This window comes from Taurulus bubalis (genome assembly GCF_910589615.1).
Source record: "Taurulus bubalis genome assembly, chromosome: 5".
NCBI classification, from domain to species: domain Eukaryota; kingdom Metazoa; phylum Chordata; class Actinopteri; order Perciformes; family Cottidae; genus Taurulus; species Taurulus bubalis.
In genome coordinates this window covers 19078265-19105039 of record NC_136593.1, presented here as the reverse complement: position 1 = coordinate 19105039, position 26775 = coordinate 19078265, and the positions used below count along the sequence as shown (strand labels likewise).

Genomic DNA, 26775 nt, shown 5'->3' with positions numbered 1-26775 from the left:
CACGCCAGAGCTGGGGCTGGGCGTTCCTGCGCAGCTCCTGCGCCGGGGTCAAAAGTTTACTGTGGTTTTCATTTCACCTCTCCTCAGCCAATCACAGCGCCACGCTGCAGCTCCTGAACTCTGACCCCTGCAAAGAATTCAACTCAAAAGATGGTCTGACGCCAGTTTCACTACTGCAACCCTCCACCCCCCCTCCCCCCTCCCAGTTTTCCCTTTACTACTCCTTTTCCTTTCTTTCAACTGGCCAGTTTCACGTGTTGACAGAGCCTAGGTGAAAAAGATTCCAGAGCAGGAGCGGAACTGTGGGGTTTAATCATGGAGTCCTCACAGCCACTGCTTTTCTAGAAAACTATCACTACTATTCTTTTATCTCCCGTTTTGACAAACAGATATTCACGGTGCAACGAAAGAGTAATTACAGAATTTAACTTAAAATCGGAGAAGGATTATTTTACAGCCTGATGCACAACTACAGACCATTCAAGGAGATTTGAATAATGATTAAAAAAGAAAGGAAACAAGGACCAGTGCTGGGCTTGTACAAAAACATGCAGCGATCCGTTTAGGAATCAAGTCAGAGTTGCTCGGTTCGACTGGACGGGGACACACAGACGCGTGCTGAGCTATAATCTAAATGTGGGTTTGTTTTCGCCCTGTGACACTGCACTCTGTTCCCATCTGCTGAGTGATTAAGCCAGCACTGCTAATCAAGTCCCTCATACTGTAGGGGAACGGGCAGAGGACGACACACGCTGCTCTTTGCTGCAAAACTCTTTCTTGGTTTTCAGCCACACACACAAAAAGAAAAACAAATCGAAAAAGTTCAGGGTCAATGTTCTTGCACACACACTGTTCCGAATGAAATGCTGCAGAGAGGCTTTCAAACTGTCACACCAAAAGAAAACAATGGAGGAGCATGTACGGGGCCTTGAAGTGGACTCAACTTCTGTCAAATCAAAACTGATCCTGTACTAGTTCGTAGGCCGGCCGTTTTATTCGTTTTTAGTGACGAGTTTTGTCAAACTGATGTTGGCACCTCACACGGCCACAGCTAAATAGCTCCAGCTGCAGGAGTCCTTGCAAGCTCTTTATAAAGCCTTATTTAAATTTAGATTATTTGTAGTAAAGCAGCAGCAACGTTGCACTACCCATTCCTACCAGGAAGCTCCTTCCTCGATGTTCTTGTGGTGTTAAAGTCGGTTGGTTTTAGCTTAAAGCCCAGAGAGTCGTTGATAAGACTTCATTACCGTGTAACACTGTGTGTTATGCTACTGGTGTGATAACTAGCACTATTATTCGGCCTATTTTGGATAAGTTGTGAAACTGAACCTGAACATGGACTAAACAGAAAGCATCAATGCTGGACCAGATCAGGTTTAATTGGAAAGGCAAAAAATATAAATCTTGATTACAATTATCACAGGACCAATGTGCAGCCCCTCAGTCAGAAGAAGAACTCAGAACTGGTCTAAAAGCTTAATGGCAACGTGTCGGCACATGTTGTTCGTAGCATTGCTGTGGAAGCGTGAACACATTCTCCCCAGAGTAGCTGTATACACATACACACACACACACACACATCATTTCATTACACTGAACCCATTAGATAACTAAAAAACATTTAAACAATCCTATCTGCAGGACATGGGGAATATGGTACATTTTACAACTCATGTGTGAAGTTCACCACTTCATACCGTTGATTGTGCACCAGCAGGGAGGCTTTATTTCGCCTACCGGTGAAGTAATACAGCGTGTAGGCAGCGCTGCTCAACCTGTACCAACAACACAGCATCGTAAATCTGACTGCAACTTGAAGCATGCATTGGATCTTATTTAAGTTCATATTTTGAGGATAGGCTTAACTTAAAAACAACTGCTTTGCACTTCATACCGATTGAAGTCTGAGGAAGAAATCTTCTCGTCAGTCTGTTTTTATTTGAAAATAAATTAAAAATGTAAATGATTGACTCGCTAACCCTGTTTTCCTGGCTGTGATTGCTTGTCTGTCAAAGGAAATTACCTGAAGCTTAAAAAACAACCAAACAAGCAGGTTGACTTCATTTCACTTGACTTTAATTGCGCCCCACAACTGTCCAAAGTCCCATTTCAAGTGTACCCCGTGGAACTGGGTGTATCAGTCGGTGGTGCTAATAGCACAGGGGCCTACACTTCTCCTAGTTAGTCACACCTCAGTCGTATACAATCACTCGTTCCAGTGCAGCAATTAGATGAGCATATACAAGCGCCACAAGAAACAAGCCCCATGGAAACACAGGGACCTTTTGCCAAAAGTAGAGCTTACCTCCTCCATACAGAATACTGGTACAGCTTTTGTGAGCGTTGTTTTGGTATACGAAATATTTCAACGGTGCAAAGCCTGATGCGAAGTGGCAATGCCAGGAGGCAAAACCACCTTTTGATGGAGGGTTGTCTTAACGACAAGCTGTATACACAAGAGGTGACGTCAGCAGGCAGTGAAGGGAAGAGGAACATTTTCCACTTTATTCCAGAACGAACAAAAAAAAGAAAACGAAAAAAATCAGTCCAATTAAGAAAGAAATGTTGTAGAAAGAAACGGGACGGTAATAAATTACCCGACACATGCCTGGCCGGTGTTGAAACACTGTCGTAAGTCTGGGGCCTTTAACGATGGTGTGGAGGTCCGTCATTCACAACTTGACTTTTCATTGAACTTAAGGCCGCAAAAAAAAAGAAGGAGAAATCGCATGTGAAAAAAAAAAAAAAAACCTCGGGGCTGTGAGCAAGACGTCTGCACGCTCACTGCCATTTGTGGTAATTTTGTTTAATGAAAGGCGCTTTTAAATTGCAGGTGAGCGCCACGCTGCGCCCCGACTGCAGTCCCTGCTGCTCGCGCACGTCTCCCCTTACAACTTGCACACTGCAGTGCCATGCCAGCCACAGCTGCCTCCCAATCCAGACAGACCAAGAAACCACACCTCACTGCCACATGAATCCAACATCGAACTGTTTCATCTCGGAGATGCACAGAGGAGGAGGAAGACGATGTAAACAAAAAGGGGATGAACACAACCGACCATTTTACAGTGCTCAATTACAGGAGACGGAGTATTGAGGCCCTCAATATTACAAAGAGTTTTGTGAAACTGTGTGAGAGTACCTGATCACTTTCCAGAAGTCGAAGCCAAAGCTCCTTGTCGTTTTGGTTGCAAAGTAACTATTTTGTCCATGCTAACCCAATTTTTACTTTATTATTACTTGTTGCGTCTGTAATGGCGGTATAGTATCGTAGAACAATTGTAGACAGGGAGAGAGAGTCCATGTAACAAGTTGAGAAGTTCATCCAGAAACGACAGTGTGTCCTTTCTCTTCGCCAGCCTCTTTTTCTCCTTACGCTGAAGACAGAGAGCATCTGGTAGCAGTTATCTCACAAACCAAACTTTTTTTCACCCCTGTCTCTCCCCCAAAGCATTTTTTTTTATAAAAAGGGGGCCCTAAAAAATAAATAAAACACAAACAAGGTCTTGCTAACAATTTACAATGGTAACAAAACTAGGCCAGGGAGCTACCCTCCCACTGGCTTGTTCAGGTGAACCCCTTTTACGAGCATTCTTCAGCTGGGGGAGCGAAAGTTAAAAGGGGGAGTTGAAGTTAAAGAGGAAGGGCAAGGAGGGTGGGAGGGTGGTGGGGGACAAAGCTCTTGGCACCCCCTTCCCTAATAAACCCTTGCCTTCGTCCAATCAACGAGGACTGCAGAGAGCGAACTGTTCCAAATCCTTGCTGGTTATAAAGCGGAATTGGGTGCAATGATTGCTTCAGGCTGCCCGTTTGGCTTTCAGAAGTGAGCATGGCTCCCATATGGCTTGGCTAGCCCAACGCTTGGGTATCACCTCAGAGTTGAAGAAGAGGGGACCGAGGGGATGAATGAGATGGGACTTCAAATGGAGTCAGAGTGCAAACCGCACCGCTTGACTTTGGACTCAGTGGGCCGGCTGTCTGGCTTCCTCCGACTAGTGAACAGCAACCCGGCTTCAGGAGCGCTCATCTCATATTCTCGCTCTCACTTGTTTGGGCGAAGTAGCTGTAAATATTTCAGCAGTGGAAACACGACTGTCTTGTCGAGCAGCGTTTTCTATATTTAGCTCCATACAAGAGGTAGTTAGAGTCCTACCGGTTGAGTACTACCACACCAGCTTGCTCACTTTGACGAACACAAAGACAGGGTTGCCGTCCCTGCGTGAGTGACCTTGAGACGGCGGGGGCTGGACAGGATGTTTTACACAGCCTGAGCTGACCGTGGGGAAACTTTCTTAAACCTTGGTTATAAACCAGCCTGCTGCAGCCGAGTGTAAATGGTCCACAGTAGCGAGTCAGAGAATCCCCGTACAAACGATGAATACTCTGACGTCGCCTGGAAATGGGAAAATCCCAGTAACGAGTTATCTGTCAGAGGCAGCAACTGGCCAAATCTCACACTACCTGTACTGCTGTCGAACAGAAACGGTACTAGTCACGTTTCAATTAAGAGGAAACAAACAGGCTTTGATTTCAGCTCTGTGTCATCAAGATTCCTGGCAGTCCACCCACACAGCAATTAATCTTAAAATTAACACACAGGCCCATCACATGACCGATTGTCAGTTACTCGAAACGAAACCCATTATCTCGGTCTCTCTGCTTCTCTTTAGGCACACAGACTGACGAAACGCTCAAAGAATGCCATGTATTCAGACTGCAGTGACGCAAAAATGCAGCTTGACAAAGACAGATTGGAGACAGTTATCCAAGAGTGGCACGCTCTCCACTTATTCTCCCCCTTCTTTGATGATACCAGACAGTTTTTTTTAACTCAGTGCAACCACATGGCAGCAACATTTACCCAAGATCCCGCAGCAAAAATTAGACTGGTGCCCCAAAGTTTTTAATCATTCAAAAATAAATTCAACTCCGAACACCGATCTAAATTCAGAAGAACTTCATTGAAAAACACGACTCCAGGAATCCAGTTTCAACCTACGGAGCTTTTCACTTTCATTGAATCAAACGTATCCTCTATGAGTAATAACTAAATATCAATATTGGCACTAAATGTATGCTCACACAATTACCAATCACGCAATCTGATACAACCACAGGGTCTGCCACCAGAGCGACGTCTCCCGGTCCCATGAGAAAAAGTGATAAGTTAATGAATTATTGAGAGCACAGGGGCCGACAGACAAAGAGCGAAAGCCATGCGTCCCGGTCACTTCTTCGCCCCATCTGCAGTCAAAGAATCCCCCCAAAGATTGATTCATTGTTAACGCAGCCTGACACCCTGTGTGAGGGAGAAAGAAAGTGGCAGATAAAGGGACAGAGAATGGGGGACAAGGGGCTCCATTTGCCAAGAATATGAGCAGAAGCAGTTCCTTGGACAGGTTCCCACAGTGGCCGTTCTATTACTAAAAAAAAGAAAAACATCACATCCGTGGGCTTGAGTAATGGCATTCCATCAGACTCAAAATAAAGACAGGTTGGCTCTTCTGCCAGCAGCATCATCATTCTCGCCCGTTCTCTCCTCTTTGCATCCCCACATTGTTTAAGATAATGCCACTCACTCGCCATTCAGCGGCTCCCTACAGCCGCCAGGCCGCGCGGCACATGCATCCAAATTATTTCAGAATACTCTCACGTGGAAATGTGCATTGGGCCTCTAACGCCTGCAAGTATTGGCAGGGATGGCCCCAGGGGAAGAGAGCGCGACAGTACACCTCAACCTCAACAGTTTCAGTGGAATGACTAACATACCTGCTCATTGTTCAGCCTCCACATGAGCTCGCTCTTTAAGCATGGTCCCCTTTGCTACCTCACAAAACTCAGTGCTCAGCACAGAGAAAGCCAACCTGGACTCTACCTGAACCCAGTGAGTGATCGTCTTCCCCCTGCACTGAAACACATCCATCTCCCTCTGCCAGTCTGTCCATCTATCCATCTATCTGTCTCTCTCTCTCTCCGTGCCCACACACACACACACACACACACACACACACACACACACACACACACACACACCTAAATATGATTCATCAGCGGGGAAACGACAGCATCTATCATACTGTGATTGGCCCTTATACTACCCATTACAATCACGACTACGTAATCTCACTACAGCCATGCAAACGCATAACAGATGCTGTGGATCCTCCAGAGCAGCCAGTCAGTTCAAGTTTGGTTTGTCAGCAGTGGAGGACAGTGGACACACAAGGTGGGTTAATCGTGACCTACAGCTGGTTGACGTCATATACACATCAATCAACACGAAAATCTTATTCTGTAAAAAAAAAAAAGAGGCAATTTTGTGCACCTTTCATGTCACGTGACTTGACTACGTTAGTGTTGCTATTTGTTTTAGATGGTGTTACACTCTTCGTGTGAAATAATAATAATACAAAAAAGGGTAAGAAAACAAAATACATACAAAATACAGGTAAGACACACCGTGTTTACTACGTTCATGATGGAGGCTCGACAAAGCCTTATTGTTATTATTATTAATAATAATAAAATCTAGTTACACCAGACTACCACTGCGGGTGACTAACGCAAGCTCTGAACAGGAGATTCCCGCAGCCCCGTTGTACCAAAACTGTGAAGCAAGTCTCACACAAAAAGAGAAAGCAGCACCCGGAGCCGCTCGGCTGTTTGCGGGATAACGACGACCCCACAGCGGCTCCACGAAGTTCAGGTTGCGTGTTTAAACACCCACGAGCTTTTTTAAAGCAGTTAGGAGCATTTAACGGCTAACGTGCGACTATCGCACCCCGGCGGAGAAGAGAGCCTCTTGTATCTCGTAAACTTTGTAGCTAGCTGATACTGAGAAAGGGGGGTGGGGGGAGAAAAGAAGAAGAAAAGAAAAAACACCGCAACCGACACAAAAGGCACAATAACAAGCGAGACTTGACGCGAATGTTCATCTTTTTTGGGTGTTTTAGGAGCCAATAATGCCACAAGAGACATGCCATAACAAACGGACTGAGGTACGAGGGCTCGTTGTGCCGCCGTAGCTCACAACCCCCCACAGCTTGCTCAGGAGCGGAGCCACACAACTGTCCCCGTGACAAACGTGCACGTTCAAACACGCGCTGCAGCCGGTGTTTTAAACTCGCTAACAACCGACTCGAGGACGAATCGCAGAAAAAATAACTCACCGGCTTCGATGCTTTCATTGAGTGGAGCAGTTTCTTTTTTTCGCCTCTACAAACTCTCCGCCATCTTCAGCAGGACCGTGTTTGTTTAAATGCGAAACACTCCCAGAGCGGAGGGAGCCAGCTTGTAGCAGAGCGAGGTGCCTTCTGGGTAATGTCGTCGCTTTCCTGTCGCGAGGCGCAGCAGACTGCTCGCCGCGAACTACACGCGCACCAAAACTACCCGTCGGCGATATGAGCGGCAGCGGCTGATATTATTAGGGGAGAGATTTAAAACTTATTTATAGGCTGGCGGAAGAGCAGCTTTATGCAAATGACGTATCATACCCCTGGAGTGTTACATTTATATGTTCCTCACTTACATGCAATTACAATTGATATGTTTCACAAAAACTACAGACTTGAAGACAGAACACATGGGCATTTTTGTAATTTAGTGAACAGAAATATGTACACACATTGTATGGAGGGGTGACATGGGGTGAGGTATTTTGACAGGGTCTTTGGTGTAATATGGCCTGCATTAAGCAGGAACAAATATATTTACGAAATATTAATTTACATTCATGATATATGGTCTCTATATATGTTAATCAGAACACTCTTTCCGATTGTGCCCTTTTAATACCTTGACATGTCAGTTATAAAGTATCTCCCACTGATTCTGGGTCTAGTGTCAGTTAGAAAGGGATTAATAAAGTATATATCTATCTATGAATCGTCTCTATACTAAGGAGGGAGGGAGGGAGGGCCAAAGATGGAGGGAGAGCAGCAGGACGTGGGGGTTAAGGGATGTAAAGAAGAGAATAGGAAGAGTTCAAATTAGCTCCTTTCTTGTTCTTTCCTGCCTAAACTTTGCAATTATCTAAAATACTTTGAGGTGGAAGAAAACATAAATAAAAAGGTGTGTTGATTTGGATTCAGCATTGCTGCTGAGGAGGTTCATTACCAAAGTCACAGCATTTTATGTTATGCAACCAAAAAATGTCATCCGACAAAGGTATTGCTGGCCGACGTAGCGCAGGACTACTACCAGAAGTGTTACACAACTGGTATAGAAGGACAACAAGCCAGACGTGCATTTTCACCAAATTGATGCAAACATGATTACATATAGGTTAATCCAGATCAGGTATTGTTTGCTATTGTCGGCTGATGACGTCATGAAATCAACAAAAAGTTATTTAAAAATAAAATCCCATGTGCATTGTTTGTTGGGTGTTTTTGGTCTGTTTGTATGTCTTTCTGAGCGAGGAAACCTCAATTGCATTCCATGGAGACCCAAAGAGGGGCCCAGTGGCCCTCTGTTTGTGCCCCTTCCCCCACAAAACACGGCAAACTGACCTTCCCCCTCAATGAGTGTGAGACACTTTATCCCATCCCACCCCCCACCTCCCTATACTCAGCCTCTCTACTTTGAAAGGACAGGAGATAACAGTTTGAAAGGACAGGAGATAGCCCCATAATCATTAATGCATTCAGATTAGTTTACCTGCAAACAGCCTTTCTTTTCTCCAGGCCCACCCCCATCCCCCAAACATGCACCACTGTGCAGATGCATAAAGCACAAACACATCTTGCACACCTATTATCAGCTATAACACACGTTATAACTATAAACATGACGGATGAGTCTGAGATATGAAATCCAGGTTGACAATAAGTGCACATCCCATGATCATGGGTCTAAAAATGTTTACACGTTAGATTGTCTCATCAGCTGCTGGTGGGATTTTAATATTTTTTTCTTTCTTTACATTACATGGGTATAATTTATAGTAAAAATCGTTGATATATTTCCTCTGGCTTCTCTATTGTGATTCACTTTAAGACCTTTTCAAATCAAGTCACCAAAACCTCAGCTGACAACACAGAGTATATAAATATATATATATATATATATATATATATATATATATATATATATATATATATATATATATATATATATATATATATATATATATATATACATTGTTTGATTGTGGGAATTGAAAAAACAAAAACACTTGTCCTTGTCGCTTTTCATGTGCATGAATGGCAACATGAAAGTGTTTCATTGCCCAAACCAAGACACATCGGCTCGTGTCTGATTCTCGAGCAATGCTTAAAGGAAGGCTTCTTTCTGCTGAACACATAACTTTCTGCAGGTTAACTGCATTAGTGAAATATTGATACTGATGAATTAGAAAAGTATGTGTTATCTGAGAGGGGGGTGTTTATACATGTATTGTATTCAAGGCCTTGAATCCAAGGAAGACCTCCAGCTCTGACCCGAGCAGCGAAGTCTCGCTACAGGGCGCCATCTTGGGGACTGCGGGGCTCGTTGCGGCTCCTTCTTCAGCTCACCGGGTCGTCGTCTGCCGACTGGACTCCGACCGGTAGCTCCCAGTAGAGACGGACAAAGGTGACACCATATGCGGCGGGACAGCCCGACAGTCTTGTGGCCAAGTCGTTGTAACGTCTCGTTAAAACGTGTAACGGAGAGAGACTAGCTAACTTAAAACGAAGCAAGTCTACCTCACCCTGTTGTCGTTTAACAGCTAGCTAGACGTTTGTGTAAAATATAAATACATGTGGTATCCTTACTTTTCTGACAACCCGCACAGACTGCCCAAGGCTATTTCCCACACATTAAATGAGGGTATTTGCTTTTCCGAGTGACTTTAAATATTTAACAGGTGAGCTCAAACTGTTATCCCAGTGAGTGACGACAGGATGGCTCCATCGATGCGGGCTTCCCCATTATTATACTCCTCCCTACATTGTATAATGCTGTGCATTCCCCTCGTGTGTCAATCTGTACGGTTCTTTTGAACTCGTGTTATCAAATGGTAAACTGGTTTATTCGGTGGTTCTTGACGCGAAAACTGGAGATCCTCTCCGGGTTAGTGTGTTACTAAGCTGTTACGAAGGTCTGCCACAAGAGGTCGCTGTTGTATTTCCTCCTCTAGAAGGAGCGGCTGACTGAGCGCTGCAGGCAGGCAGGTGAAGTGAATCATATCTTATTGTAAGTATCCAGCTACGTTTTAGTTTTGACAATGAGCACATTGAACCTATGTGGGGACACTTTTCTGGAAACAAGTTATCCAAGTGGTTACAAATTAATTATATAGATCTTAGGACATATGAAATAGATCAGTGGAGGATTTGCTTATTATGTTATTATTATATTGCAGGTTTACGTTTGGATAGATACTGTATTTACCCCCCACGGGGAAAATGATGTCACAACAGCAACACAAGAACGAACCACACTGAACAAAGAATAGTGCAAAAGTAAAATAAATAAATATTGACACAAGTACTAACACAAAAGTTAGAAGTAAAACATAAGCCCTTTAAAGATTCACACAGTGTGCAAATTTGATTTAAACTAGTGTTGCTATTGCTATGTAATTAGCTTTGCTAGTTTACCCATTCATCTTTAGTGTACTCTGTCTGACATTCAACATATTTGTTCCTGCTGCTAGCTGTGTCGCACACAGTGTGGAACTACACTGCACAGTCACTACAAAGTCACGACACTGTGAAATCTGTCAAAATGAGACTGGATTGTTTCTTCTTTAATAGCTAATTTTAACTGTGGTCTGTGTGGAAACACCTTGTTAACATACGATCACACCAGTTCAAGAGCCAGTGTCAGGCCAGTCACATGCCTGTAATTTAGTCTGCATGGTTAGCATTGTTGTTAAACCTTTTATAAGTATACATTTCATGCATTGCCTGCGTAGTCTTTGCTTTTATTTATATAACAGTTTGTATCTGGCCGACTTTGATGGTTGCTTGAATTTGAGGGTAGGAACTAGTGAGGCAAATTCCTCCTTAGGAACACAGCCACAGGCCTGTTCCTTTGTGTGCACATCTGCTGACTACCCCTCGTTGCAGTCCCTGCTTTATAGCAAGGTTAGGGAACAATAACAGCTGTATGCAGTCTTCTTGGTTGCTGATAGGTGTGCAGAGGCTGACTGTTTTGATCTGGGCCTAGCTCCTCATGCTCCGAGCACTGCGTTTTTTAGCTCGCCTGTGCTAAACAAAAGACAAGCAACCAGGAAATGCACCAGCCAATCAGCAGCTGCCTTTCATTTTGTCAGCATGTGTGGCCAGTCTCAGTGTGCCTTATATCGAAGCAGTGAGTCGGACAGCTTGGAGAGCCGTGGCTGTGCTCTGAGCAGGGTGAGGGCTGACAGGGCTGTCCTCCATGTTTTAATAAGCATTGACATATCACACAGAGTTTGTAGCCATGCATCCACAGAGGTAAGCCCTATTTTCATTATTTTACATACACAACACTGTTGATAAGGCACCAGCCACTGTGTGTGGTCCGTGCCTGAGTAATAACACAGGTTTGTCTGACAGACTGGGGGAGGGGGATGAGTGTTTGTCACCCCACAGCACAGGAGTGGAGCTTGGAAGGAGAGCATAGCATGGCACATTACAACACACTGCTTCTGTTAACTGGTTGGCAGTCTGGACGCAGACAGTAGGGGGCCACAGGTCAAGTGTAAGGTCATTTTGTGTTCGTAGGGTACTAACTATAACCTGCTTTCTTTTCTCAAGATCAAAAGAGGATTGAGTTTTTGTGGCTGCCCCTGGCCTGTGCTGTCAAGATGGCAGGCCTGGTGAGGGATCCGGGCAGGATGGGACAGACAGGGAGCAGTGCAGAGGGGAGTCCCCAGAGGAATTAGCAGATGGTAAACTGACAGCACAGCAAGTTTAATTTAGGCCTCAAACTGGCACGAAAGCAAGGCACCATTGTACTTTTGGTCAAATTTTGCCAGACCAACATGGCAATGAAAGACAGACAGTAGGGTTATCCAGTTGTCTCATTTTTACACGCTTCACGCAAAACCCACTTCACCTGACCATGATTACTGTTTTTTTTACTGGGTGAATAAAATAAATGCTTTTCGCCGGCCTAAACCTGTAAGCTGCTCACCAGTTTTCTAAAATACCAATTATCCTGGGACTAAATATGCCAGAGCGGCTTATTTATTCCAGGGTTGGAGGAATTGCCTGAGCCTAATGGTGTGCACTGCCTCCCAGTGTTGTTCTCTGCTGCCGAGTGTCAGCCATTTTAGAGAGCTTCCCCTTTCTGTCCCTCTGCTCCAAGCACACTGAGTATTTGTATTTGAGAGAGAAGGAAAGAAGAGGGGAAGGACTTCCTCTGAAAAGGCTCTGCATAGAAACCTCATCTCATCCAGAGAGGCTTGACAGCCTGTTTGAAGTCGACAAGGTTAGATTGAATTCTGTTTATATATATATACACATACTGTATATATGTTGCTGTTGGTTTTCTGTATGCATGAATCAGATCAACATTTTTTTCTCCAATTTAGTTCATGAGTCTATCTATTTCTGCCACTTTATCAATATTGCTATTTTATTCTTGAACATTTCATATTTTCCAGGTGGAATATGTGACATTTGTTTTGCCATTATTAGTGGAGGATGTCTGATAAAGGCTCTGTCTTGAACATAAGCAGGAGAACTATGGCCTGGATATAATGGCGCACATACTGTTGCTCGACCAAAGTTCAGGAGCAGGCTGCATTGACTGAAACAGAAAATCCCCTCCTCAGAGTTTTGTGAATGGTGCTTGGTAATTCGTCTAATCCCTTCATTCCACTATGGTGTGGGCATTGGTGTAGACATCCACTGCCTTTTCAGTTGGGTCTCTGTCTTTGAAAATATCCACCAGTTGACCTTCTTGGACCTGCGTGGATAATGTAGTTGGCCTTGATATTTTGGTCTGGTCTTTCTTCGTGTGCATTCATGAGTTCTACAGTGATTTAGTGAAATGCGCACATTCGGTCAAACAGATTCAACTTCCACGGAAAGATGGGAAAAATATATATTGCGATGTTGTTTATTCGTGTTTTTGGCGGCTTACTGTCGCTCACACTTAAATCTCCAGGCAGATATTGATTATGGGACAGTATACGTTAAAGAAGCATTGCAGAGAGAGAGAAAGAGAGAGAGAGAGAGAGAGAGAGAGAGAGAGAGAGATGGAGGGAGGGGGTTATGCTGCCCATGCTGCTGGGAGGCCTGTGACATTTGCAGTCCTTTCTTTGTGTCCAGTATTAGGCCCATGCTGCATATCAACATGCTGGGCCACATAATAAACTGCATGTGGTCTTTTACAGCGGATTCGCCTGGTACCGTGTGTATGTGCTGTGTGTGCAGTGTGCACAGTGGTCAGAGTGAGTTAGGGAGTGAGGGAGAGAGAGAGAGAGAGAGAGAGAGAGAGAGAGAAAGGGAGAGGGAGAGAGAGAGAGAGTGTGTGTGTTCAAAATGGATGCCATACACATACACTGGCTGGGAGCACAGCGAGGGAGGGAATCTGATCCTCTCTCTGTCAAGAGCTGCATCTTACATGTCTGATAAAAGGCACACGGCCGGTGTACGTCTGCATGGGGTTTAAAGAGAGTGACACTTGGTTTTTCTGGTTTTTTTAGCAACAGTGAGGAGCAGTCTCCTCTCTGCATTGCAGCACTGTGGCTGAGGAGAGCGGGGAGAAGAGAGCCTGTGTGGCACACCGAGCTGAGCACCCAATCAGCCACCTCCGTGTGGTGCTCAAGCCAATCGGCAGCCTGCAGCCGAGGTTAAAGATTGACAATTGCAGGAGAGAGCAGCAGGGAGAGAAGGCCTTCTGGGAAACCTGGACCCATCTTTTCCCTCATCCCCCTACGCCTCAATAATTGAAAAAGATTAAAGCATAGGCTGAAGAATCTGTATGTGAGTAAGGAGAGAAAAAAAGAAAAAGGTATGCTTGTTGATTTCCTACGTTGAAGCATGGGTGTTGTGGCAATGGTGGGTGTGGAGAGGCTTGTATGTAGGTTACAATAGGTTGTGTGCTCTGTGGTCTTTGATTTAGAAATGTCGTTGTCAGGATGGAGTAGTATTGATTTTTGTCCTTGTCCCTGTCTCTCTCTCTCTCTCTCTCTCTCTCTCTCTCTCTCTCTCTCTCTCTCTCTCTCTCTCTCTCTCTTTGTCTTCTGTTGCTGTGTTTCCTGCCCTGGACATGACAGGATGTTGCTGGGGCAGATTGTACGAGGCTGTCCAGACAGGTTAGATGAGGAGGCCAGTACAGCCATTTCCCTGCACACTGCTCTCCTGTCTGCCTCTGCAGATGTGCAGTGTTCCTGTCTGATATTTCATCCTTCTTTAGTGATGGAGGAACAGGAGGTGTAGGGTGGGGGGTTTAGTGAGCGAGATTATTGAAATGTAAGCATGTCTTTCTGTCTATTCTTCACACAAAACGTTCAAATGGGGCTTTCCTCGGTAATAAATGAAATAAAAATTGGCAGAATTGAAGCCATCTGAACGACAAGGCCAGCGCATCTGCTGTGGCATCAGAGAAAATGGCAATAATAATAGGATCGACAACAGGGCGCCTGCAAACAAAGGTGAATCATGTTGAACTGAGACTGAGAAAAACCTGTTGGGCGGATTCTGATCAGAAGGTGGTTCACAGCACGTCGTAGCCTGCATTTTTAAGGATGTTGCTCAAAAGGACTCAGACTGCGATTGTGCAATCCACTCTGATATGCCGTCTGTTATTAGGTCACATGATCAATGAATATGGTGTGGTTGTTCAAAAACAGCAGGGAACTCACGTTCACATGCTTTTCACTTTCTCTGGATGTCAGAAGGTTCGGCCACTGGCGATTCTTTTGTTCTGTGTTGTCATGTTTACTATTTATAGATCTGTGGTCATGAGAAAGGCTCCCGCTGTTTATGTTTGGAACGTGGCCCTGCACATTGAGCTGCTTTGGTTTCAGTGTTGGTTGTCTTTCATTGAGTTTAAAGTGTTGTCAACATTGATAAGTCGTCTGACTGAGTCACTAAGTTATACTTCAGAGCTTAACATTAGGATGGTTTGAGTGATACCATCGCTGTGTTATCAATATGCAGATTTTACTAAACAACTATTGTGGCCAAAAGATTTCCCGAGTATCCCGATATCTATAGAAAAAATGTAATAATAATTCAATCGGACATATTATTTATTTTAGTTTCATGTCTTTAGCAAATGAATTACACTCAAAATAGTCTGTAACTACAACTGCACAGAATTAGATGCTGGATTGTTTACACTTATTTACATAATAGCCATAGAGTAGAAAACGTTGAAAACTGTGCTCTTATCAACCGCACGCACTCAACATTTTTCAGCATTTCCCCATCCCAGACAATAAATGCTTTGTGAAAAATGTGATCATTCACAGACACAATCTAGCTGCTTGTTACTGGTAATAACTCAATTTACCGTCTTTATAATTCTAAGCCTCTGAAACCTATGTTATAAGTATAGCACTTTGTCAGATGTAGTAGTTCGATGCTTCTGTTTCCAAAATCGAACAAGAATTACATTAATGTCAAGAGACAGCCTGCTGGCAAAATGGACCTTTCTCATAAAGAACAACCCCATTGTAGCAGGATGGGAGAAATGTATTAACAAGTGGGTGAGCCTGTTTATTAGCAAGCTTTTGAATAAATGTATTACAGAAAAAAACATGCATTTACATGTTGCACACAAGTGGAGGTCACCAATGATCATGATTGTATTTTGTCCGACACAATCAGCTGTGTTTGGTGATATGAAAGGCTCAGATTTGGCCTCAGATGAGGAAATATAAACATAAACATAACACTATTTGCAACTTTGAAACTGGATTAATGTATTGATCACATTTCTGGATCTTTCAGTTGGCCTTCAATGGGGATTTAGCTTGCTCGTCTAATTGACTGTGATTTTGGGGCTTTTTTGCGCCACGGACCGGTTTCGTGTGAGACAATATCTTCACGGACCGGTCTTCACAGTGTGGGCGTCATAAATATGACATAATAAAATTATACAAACGCGATAAAGACAATTATAAAGTGCATACAAATACAACTCACCATTACGCTGAATTAGTGGGAGCCCTGAGCTTGTTTCTGTGCAAAGAACCGGTCCCATCTCGGGTTGAGACAATGACACCCGACATGTGTTCTTAATGTCCAGTCTACTCCTTAATTTAAACCTTTAGTCCAGTCTACTCCGTAACTTAAAACCCGCTTCGCAAAGACAGGATGTTGGAAATGGAGGCAGGGCTTTCAGAGCTTTTTTGGCGAGCTCAGGATATTCTTCCTTGATTTTAATCCAGAACGTTAAAACGTATTTTTAAAGTTTTATTTTTGGGGTAACGTATCACGTGACATGTGTCAAGAGGTCAGACGCACAGGCGGATGTATTCACTAATTTTTCTAAATAAAACATCTTTCCGACCTAGATAATCAATACATTTCTTTTTTATTCATTCTTTCTGTGCGGCCCGGTACCAAGGGACCCACGGACCGGTATCGGGCCGTGGCCCGGTGGTTGTTGACCGCTGCTCTAAAGACTGTGTTGTTCTGAAGAACAATTTTAAATAGCGTCCACTGATAGATATGAGAAATCTTCCGCTGTAGGTTGTGTTTGACTGGCACCGCTTTGACGATGCTCTTTTTTGCGTCAGTGTGGCAGAGGAAGAGGAGAAAGCTGAGATTACAACAGACGGAATGGAGATCTCGACGCGATCCAAGGGTAAATACATACAGTACTTACCAGGTTTGTTTGTGAATAGTTTTATATTGACTCACCATGCTTACTGGCTTCACCCATGGGTGAGAGTGCAGGAAAGGTGTCGTGAGTCATCTCTGGTGTTTCTTCCTGCTGAAAGTAATTTTGTTATACTTTTGTGTGCAGTTTCGGACACGGGGTCAACGGAACGGATGACCCACAAACGAAAGATGCCGAGTCCCTCTCACTCGTCTAATGGTCACTCCTCTGCTGAAACATCCCCCTGCCCTCCTATGAAAAAGAAGAAGAAACCAGGTGCTGTTAGCGGCGGCAAAGACCAGGTACCAGTCACCAACAAAGAGGATTTAAACCGGCGATCCTAACCTGATTGATGGATTGTTTTTGATATTCAGACTCACACTAGACAACAACTTTTAAAAGTTTTTCAATCATCAAGAAGTAAAGCTCGAGACCTACAATGTTACCAGTTTATAAAGTTATCGTAGACGGTCAGTTCAATCAAATCACTAAAACTTATTCTGCTCTTACGCCCAATGTGGATAGTTTTGGTTTTACCTGCTGAAGGTCTGAGACGTCTGCGACTGAGACGTCTGCTGCCACCATCACGCAAGAAACTTTGTGATGCTCAATGCATCCAAAAGATCACATTCACATGTTATTTTCAGTGATTTACAACTGAATCATATTAAGTACTATGCATTTATTATATGTATTTTAAGTTTGTTATACTTACTTTGCAGGGCATTATTGCTGTGAGTATTAATTTCCTTTGAATTTGTCTACACTTTCTTACACTGGAAGTGTTTTCTGAGCTATAGTTGGCAGAAAAGGACTTTCTTTACTTTAAACTACTATGAATGCTGTCTCATTTCAGTAAGATATTTCGGAAGCGTTTGCATACCCCTTCCTTTTAAAATCAGTTTAAAACAATCTGCTTTTATATTGTTACTCATAACACTGCAATATGTAAAAGAAAACAATATAAATATAAAAGCTGTCTCGTTCAGCCGCTCATATTCAGTGAATGATAATTGTAGGTGCATTGATCCATAGCATGGTTATAGATGGCGATAAAGCCCATGTGTGATCAGTAATTCATACTCTGTCAATATTTTTATTCAGGCTAGGTTCACTGAGCATGCATGTTCTTTTGTAGGGATACCCATCTGCTTGACATCAACACACATTAGGCACACACACCTGGAAGCTATAACTAAACTCTTAACTGTTGGCCACTCCGCAGCTCCATTGGGGAAGACAGGGGTTCTTTTAATTCAATTAATTTATTGTAAAAAAGGAGATGGTGTGTATGTAGACAGTTCTTCAGAAATGAGTCCCTTCTGCCATGAACCTTTTCCAGTGCAGTGTACAAAGGTTGGGTCAAAGCGATGCCGTGGCATCGGAGGTACGGCACATTATCTTGTGATAGCCAACTGAGGTGGCGGTATTTCTGTCCTTTTTACTAGCCGCGATGGGTTGGATTTCCTTGTAGTTTATGGCTGTTTGACATTTTATGAATGGAAAATATTCTCATGTAACTGAAACTCTTTGCACTGTCTGACTCTATCAATGGCGAAATGTTGTGATGTTGTTGCAAAATATCAGAGGCTTACGCTGTGATTTCCACCTCGTCTGCTCCATTGAGATCTAAATATTTAAGTATTTCCTTACACTAGCATGTTATGTCACTGTATTTTACAGTGTTATGTGTAGGATTATCTGCTCATCCATATTGTTGTTGTACATCTTTATGTATTTCTTCAATTACATTGGATATTACTGGTACTAGTAACTTGGTGTGCTTTCTGAGGTCTGACAGAAAGCTATCGGTACGCCTCTCATTTTAACAAACGCTATTTTTTTTAAGTCTACAGTATTTTAGTCAAATGCAATCTGAGAAAGTGCTAAGTGCATGCTCTGCTCCCTTTGTGTGTGAAGCAGTTCACAAATGCACAGTCGGTAAATGATTGCTAGTATCTTACACTTGACGCATTAAGTTGACCTTTGTAAATGATTAGTAGCAACTGAAACAGCTGAACCCTTGCCGGTTTAATCAAGGCTGGCCACACTGTTTACCCTTCTGCACATTGGTGATGGTTGTGTTCGGAAACCAGTTAGTGTGTAACACGTGTGCCTTCTTTTTGTGATGTTGTGCATGTCTGCTTGGCTTCTTTAATCTCTGGCCTGATTTTGACCTTCCCCAACTTTGTCTTTCTTTTGCCTGCATTCCAGTCAGAGCTAAGACACGGTCCCTTTTACTATGTGAAGCAGCCAGCTCTCACCACAGACCCTGTTGATGTTGTACCACAAGACGGCAGGAACGACTTCTACTGCTGGCTGTGCCACCGCGAGGGCCAGGTGCTCTGCTGTGAGCTCTGCCCCAGGGTGTACCACGCCAAGTGCCTCAAACTACCAGCCGAGCCCGAGGGCGACTGGTTCTGTCCGGAGTGTGAGGTACTCACCCAGGAATATGTACAGTATAGGGTCGTTGTAAACCATATTTCAAAGCCTTGAGTGAAAAACCTGTAGTGACATTTGTTTAATTACGGAGGGCCTTTCAGTAAGTTCGGATGTAAGTGAAAAAAATAAATAATAATTCTGTGCAACTATGCAATAAGAACAAAGTTTTCAACTATTTTCCTCTTGATGTCTTTCAGAAAATTACAGTTGCTGAGTGTATAGAGACTCAGAGCAAAGCCATGATGATGCTAACTATAGAGCAGCTGTCTTACCTACTAAAGTTTGCCCTTCAGAAGATGAAACAGCCAGGTGTAAGTACTCTGGTCCCTCTGTCTTTCTAGGGAAATCATGCTACCAAACTGTTTACATTGTGTTGTGGCAGATGATCTAATTACAGATGGGGTACACTGTTTATTCCCATTGCTGCTTTTTCTAATTGTACATTCAGATGTATCATCTAGACATTGGCATGTGCTCTTTTCCGGCCAGTCTTAATTTTTTAGATCGCTTATGCAACCATCATATTCCCATCAGTCGTGCCAGATGTTAAGATCTGCACCCACAAAGATCTGCCTCTCAGTCCAGCATGATACATTATTGATTTGCATGTGCAAATTGTTTCTAACAACAGAACTAATAATCATAGTCATTGTGCTATAATGAGCCTGTCATGGCTGGGAACCATGAAGGTGAACATGCTAGCTGGTGGTGAGGATACAGCTGCCCCTCTCACTCTCTTTCAGGATCATCCCCGCTTGTCATCTCGCTCCCCCCATGCAGCTTCCACGCAGAGAAAGACTTTTAATTGGGTAATCAATTACAACACTAACAAGACCCCATCATGATTTCTTCCTCCACTGGTTTTTCAGCTTTTGTTTGAAGTGGCTTTTAGATTTGTTTTCGTAGTAGCATGGTGGTAGCGTGTGCGGTAGAGGGGAAGGCTGTGCAGTGGGTTTGGCCTGAGAGTTTATTTTCTTTCACTTTCTTTTCTGTCCACTCGATTCCACAGACCGAACCCTTCCAGAAACCGGTCTCTCTTGATCAGCATCCAGATTACGCAGAGTACATTTTTCACCCTATGGACCTTTGCACTCTTGAGAAGGTAAACCACAAGCTATCACATACTTTTCTCTGATAGTATGAATGTAACAATGTTAAAAAGTTTGTCAGTCGGGCACCATCTTTCCTTTTTGCACCGCAGAATGTTAAAAAGAAAATGTATGGCTGCACAGAGGCCTTCTTGGCAGATGCAAAATGGATTTTGCACAACTGTATTATATACAATGGAGGTATGTTTAATTGTGAGGAGACAACCTTTAAGAATAATCCAGCAGATTAAATCAATGTCATGGTTTTGATAAAATTACATACATGAATAGTCTAATTGATCATTGAAATCAACTATGTTCCAAACTTTTGATGCTCAGATGTCAGTTAATTATTTTTCAGTTTTGAATGATTCATTTGGACAAAAGAATGTTGTCAAATGATAACATGCTGTTATTATACAATATATATATATATATATATATATATATATATATATATATATATATATATATATATATATATATATATATATATATATATATATATATAAAACAATATATAACAATATCAATAATATTGGATTATCAACATATCTAGTGTGTATTTAAATACTTTAACATAAATGTATGTCCTTGTTTCAGGCAATCACAAACTTACGGCTACAGCTAAAGTGATAGTAAAGATCTGTGAACATGAGGTGGGTATGTGGTTTGGGTCAGAAAATATCTTTATATTTGATATTGATTGATTTGAAACACGAGACGTGACAGCTGAAACCTAATTTAATGTGTCTTCTGATTGTTTAATTGCAGATGAATGAGATTGAAGTCTGTCCTGAGTGTTATCTGTCCGCTTGCCAAAAGAGGGACAACTGGTTCTGTGAGCCTTGTGTAAGCTAGTTGAGTAACTTGAAGTTTCTGTTGATGATTTCCTCTGATTGTTTACCGTTTTTAGAATAGATCACTAATATACAACCTTGCTGTATGTCTGCAGAGTAACCCACACCCTCTAGTGTGGGCAAAACTGAAAGGATTTCCATTCTGGCCCGCTAAAGCTCTGCGGGACAAAGATGGACAAGTGGATGCTAGATTTTTTGGTCAGCATGACAGGTATCAGCCCTCCGTACTTCAGTTCCTCTGTTACTTTGGCACACGTCACACTTTGTTCATGATGTTAATCTTTATCTCGTAGGGCTTGGGTGCCTTTAAACAATTGCTACCTCATGTCCAAAGAGATTCCATTCTCTGTGAAGAAGACCAAGAGCATCTTCAACAGTGCCATGCAAGAGATGGAGGTCTATGTGGAGAACATGAGGAAGAAGTTCGGAGTGTTTAACTATGCACCCTTCAGGACACCTTACACTCCTGACAACAACTTCCAGATGCTGCTGGATCCCTCCAACCCGTCATCCACCCCGATCAAACCTGAGAAACAGGAGAAGATCAAGCTGAGCTTTGATATGACGGCATCACCCAAGATCTCTCTGGCCAGGAACATGCTGTCTGGGGCCGGGGTAGGAGGGAGCACAGCAGGCCGGCGGCTCCCCCTAAGTGATATGCCTCGCTCCCCCATGAGCACCAACTCCTCTGCCCATACTGGTTCGGATGGGGAAACAGAGACAGCGGACAAGTCCCAGACAAAGGCTCCAAACAGCCAGTACAGTACAGGAGAAGAGTCCATGGACTGTACAGGTATTTCACCAGGTGCACTTTAGTGTAGCAACTAGTACGTTGTGTCTAATGTCAGGGGACTTAATCTAACAGTGAATATCTCTTGACAGCATCACCTGCCCATCCTCGACCTTGTCCTGCAGGCAGTTCCTTAGACAGCCCTAAACCATTCCACTCTCAAGCTCCTGGCGCTCCCAAGCAGGAGAAGACACCACCGACAGGAAGCATACTAAACCTCAATCTAGGTGAATCTTTTGTCAATTACGTAATATGCATGAAAGAGTAATAATGTCCATTCTCTGTTTGCTAATACAGGTCACCATTGGACACGATTCTGCTCGAAATAAAGTTTCTCTCTTTTGAAGATATGGCTGTTAGGAACTATTCTACGTTGCATTCTTCCAGATCGGAGTAAAGCGGAAATGGACCTGAAGGAGCTTAGTGAGACGGTCCAGCAGAAACAAGGAGCCGCACTAGTCCTCACCTCTCCAAAGAGACAGATCAAGAGCCGTTTCCAGCTGAACTTGGACAAAACCATCGAGAGTTGCAAGGCACAGTTGGGTCAGTGGAGGATGCATAGAAAAAAATAACAATGTCTAAAGTATTTCTGTTGAGGATAGTCAGCAGAATCAAAGCCCAAATGGAAAAGTTGCTTCACAGAACACATCTTGGGATGTGACTATGTGATCATGTGTGATATATCGCTCTGTCTACTTTGTTTTGCAGGTATAGATGAGATATCCGTTGATGGGTACAAAGGTGTGGAACACAGCGACTCAGAGGACTCTGATAAATCTGACTCCAGTGACAGTGAGTATGCCAGTGATGAGGAGCAAAAGACAAAAGATGGTCAGGAAGCAGCACTTAGTGACGAGACCCAGAAGGATTCTACCAAAGGCAAAGCCAAAGACCAACCGTCCCCGAGCCAAGAGGAGGGTAAAGCTGATTCGCACATGTCATCCGAAACAACAGCAGGCGACGTCACTGCAACAGCATCCGATGCTCCAACTAAAGAGCAAATAAGCGCAGATTCTGAAAAAAAGAGCCCAGAAAAGACCAAACCGTCTCCAGCGCCACCTAGTCTCAGGGAGAAGGGTCAGGCAAAAGAACAGACAAAGCAGCCCGTGCCCGTGGAGGACTCTGACTCAGAGAGAGAGCTGGTTATTGACCTCGGAGAGGAACAGGGAGGCAAGGACAGGAAGAGGAGCCGGAAAGACAACACCGCCGTTAAAGAGTCTTCTGCTGGTAAAACTGAAGGTGAGAGTTGTACGTTTTTGTGTTGATCCCCCAAGAAATAATCAAACACACACAGAATGGCATGTCTATTTTTAACATATGCTAAAGTGGAAAGATCACCAACTTTGTACAAGCAGAACTGGTAAATAATGTACTTTCCCTTGTAGGGAAAGCCCTGACCACATCGACACTCCCGTCTCAAAACAGTACAGCTCCCTCCACGCCCTCCAGCGTTTCCACACAGTCCCCCATGGCCATTCCTGTCACCATGGTCTCCTTCACTACTCCCTCACCCGCAACCATAAGCCTCGCAACCGTGTCCAGTGCCACCGCAACACCCCCCTCGTCCTCCTCTTCCTCCTCTTCCTCCTCTTCCTCCTCCTCCTCAACCTCGACCACACCAGCTTTGAAGAAACAGCGTCCTCTGCTGCCCAGAGAGACGGTGCCGGTGGTGCAGAGAGCTGTGGTGTGGAGTCCCACTGCTAAGTTTCAGACCTCCTCTCAGAAGTGGCACATGCAGAAGGTGCAGCGACAGCAACAGAACCAGCCACCTGCGGCCGACACCGAGACGCAGGCGTCGTCTCCCAGGGAAGTCCAGACTCTAGTGCTGACCCAGGCACAGGCCACTGGGAACGGCTCGACAGCAGTTTCCTCCTCTTCTGCACAGCAGTCGTCTCAAAGCACACGCTATCAGACCAGACAGGCTGTTAAAGGTAGAGAACAAGTATTCAAGTATTCACAGTGTGTGGGCCAGTATATGTAAAAAAATCCTCCATGTTTGGTTGAAATGTCAATTTACCCTCGACAGCAACAAAGTGCTTTCTAAATATGATCATATAATAATTTTTTCCATGTCTCTGATTCAATAGTGTTTTCTAATTCCAGCTGTTCAACAAAAAGATACTCCACTCAGCACATCCACGTCGTCTGTCACCCTGGCATCTAGTAGCCCATCTTCTGTTGCCACGATGGCGGCATCAAGTTTAGGCACAGCTGCTACGTCTTCGCCCGTGGCAACCGACCTGTATATCCCCACAGCCTCAGCGGAAGTAGCTGCAGACATTGCCAAGTACACAAACAAAGTTAGTATAAATGTCTGTTTACATTTGCTTTGTGAATGCGAAATCCACTGGACTTCAGCACTGACGGATAATTCTGAGGCCAAATAACTAAGATGAAAACAAGCCCCGACAACAATTTGGTGTATATTTCTTTCAGGGTGTACAAATGTCAGGTGTCTATAATAAACTGAGATTCAGTTAATACCAGTTCTTTATAGCTTTCAAACCGCATATTTGACATGAAATTAAATATATAAAACTTGAAGATGACGAGTGAAAGAAACCAAATAAGTTTTGGCAGTTCCCATGTTAATCGGACGTTCATAATATACTTTTTTCTTAAATCAAAATATTATGCTCTTCTCTTTTCAGATAATGGATGCAATCAAAGGTACAATGACTGAAATCTACAATGACCTCTCGAAGAGTACTTCAGGGAATACAATAGCAGAGGTAAGTGTTTGCTCTTGGCCCTGGAGAGACTAAATACTATTCAGACCATAATAGTGGCTTTGCATGTGACCATTTACTTAACCTAACTTAACTTATTTTTAATTCAGATAAGACGACTGAGAATCGAAATAGAAAAATTACAGTGGCTGCATCAACAAGAGCTTTCAGAAATGAAGCACAATCTTGGTGAGAACTTCGTCAATCAGCAAAATACTACCCGTAAAGTACATTCCGCAAAATTCATCCCGCAAAATACATCCCTCAAAACCGCGTCATGAGTTTTCACTCGTGTTGGATCACGTGTCTATACCCTTCACTGTAGAGCTGACAATGGCGGAGATGAGGCAAAGTCTGGAACAGGAGAGAGAGAGGTTGGTGAGCGAGGTGAAGAAACAGACGGAGCAGGAGAAGCAGCAAGGAGTGGATGAGACAAAGAAGAAACAGTGGTGTGCCAACTGCAGAAAAGAGGCAATTTTCTACTGCTGCTGGAACACCAGCTACTGTGATTACCCGTGTCAGCAAGCCCACTGGCCAGAACACATGAAGTCCTGCACTCAGTCAGGTAACAGCACACGCTAGCATCAACATGCATTTACAAATGCTCGGGTTATTCATTTTTGTATTCTTCTCCAGTCCTTTTCTTGCCGGCACAATAACCACCCACATGACATGTTCATCGATGTGATGTGTATTTTTCACTTTTGTTCTATTTCTAGCCACAGCCCCACAGCAAGAGCCCGAGGCTGAGTCGACAGCAGACCCCCCAAACAAAGGTTTAGGGCCGATGAGCAGTGGCCCGAACTCTCTGAGAGACACAGCGGTCTCTGCACCACCAGAAAAAGACTGTGACACGGAGAAGAGCTCGGACAACGTTGCTGTCACTTTATCCTGAACAAGTTTATCGTACTTGAAAATGTAAATGTGTATAGTTTTTTGTTTCACTATAAGGATATGTATCTGTAAATTGTTCTGTTAAAGCAGCTGTTAAGGGAGCAATCTAAATTATTTTTATTTATATATTTGTGTTGCCTTTCAGGGCTCACATACTGCCCCCAGTGGTCTTTACATTTTAAATGTGGAATTAAGGCTGACAGCAGATAGTTAGTAACCACTAGAGGGGGCAGTTTAACAAGTGTATACTGCATATTCACGCACTGCTTTGCAGTCTATAGAGCGCTGTCAGTATCTTAAAAGCATGTCATGAGTGTCTCAAAACATACATATAGTGTAAAGGACAACAATTAAACAGTTTAAGGCTGCAAAAATGTAACCCATGCTAATGGACCACCCAGATTTAGATTAGACTGTTGACAGAAATGTCTGTAAATTCTTTATTTTGTATTCTATGTTAATTTATTTGTTATTATAATGTTGCCTGCTGTATACTGCAAAGAAAATAACAAATACAAACATTTTAAACAAGCTGTTTCTATTGTTACACTGTGGTCTAATTAGTTATGAAGCAGTCTGAAATAAATTAATATTTAAAAATAATAATAATAATAATGAGCAAAGTCCCAACTACAGGTTTAGGAGGTCAATTGGTTTTAAACAGAGAGCTTATTTCTGAAACTCAAGATAAGATTATACATCTTGGATTTTGAGAAGCTGTTTTCCAAAAGCAGTGCCATCATCAATTTTATCTCATAGTTGTCTGAGAGGGACTTGTTCATGTCTTGGAATTATTTAGATATATGTAGATTTCATAAGACTATATATTGTCAGCTTCAGGCTGACTGTGTTCTCAACTCTTTTAATAGCTGAAATTTCACTATGTATGTCAGGAGTCCTGAGGAGGTTTATCAGGACATTAAATACTAACTTCCAAGAGGTCCACTTTATAAATATATATCAGAAGCATAGCCACAGACAGAAGTTAGAAATTCTGACTTTTGAGAATTTGCTTAATTTAAATTTTGCTATTCTCACAGACACATTTCAACAACAACAATAGTATAATAGTATGTTACAATGTATTCAGCATATTGTCTGGTATAGGTAGCTATTCAATCAAATTAAGGCCAATTCGAGGTTGTTTCCAATAAAGTAAAGTACATCTTTATATTGGTGTATTTAAAGTGCTAACCTAATATGTATTAACTTGTACCTGG

General features: G+C 43.2%; 2 protein-coding genes across 2 annotated transcripts in view; one reads left to right on the top strand and one right to left on the bottom strand.

Moving 5' to 3' along the window:
- Window positions 1-7240, bottom strand: part of LOC306737068 (nuclear receptor coactivator 3-like) — a 28316-nt gene extending 21076 nt beyond the window's left edge. The window contains exon 1 of the mRNA XM_079218771.1: window positions 7170-7240. The gene's annotated coding sequence lies outside the window, so the exon portion shown is untranslated. The remainder of the gene's footprint in view (window positions 1-7169) is intronic.
- Window positions 7241-11593: 4353 nt separating this feature from the next.
- Window positions 11594-26090, top strand: zmynd8 (zinc finger, MYND-type containing 8; the record flags this gene model as incomplete). The annotated part of the gene is given in 22 exon segments (XM_079218659.1): window positions 11594-11650; window positions 11654-11670; window positions 16670-16737; window positions 16900-17054; window positions 18967-19188; window positions 19392-19505; window positions 19938-20003; window positions 20204-20296; window positions 20396-20483; window positions 20886-20941; window positions 21057-21134; window positions 21238-21353; window positions 21436-21935; window positions 22025-22159; window positions 22320-22475; window positions 22641-23171; window positions 23318-23863; window positions 24036-24232; window positions 24584-24664; window positions 24772-24850; window positions 24987-25226; window positions 25381-26090. Coding segments are annotated over 22 exon segments (3771 nt in total). The 3' UTR covers window positions 25557-26090.
- Between the last annotated feature and the right edge of the window lie 685 nt (window positions 26091-26775).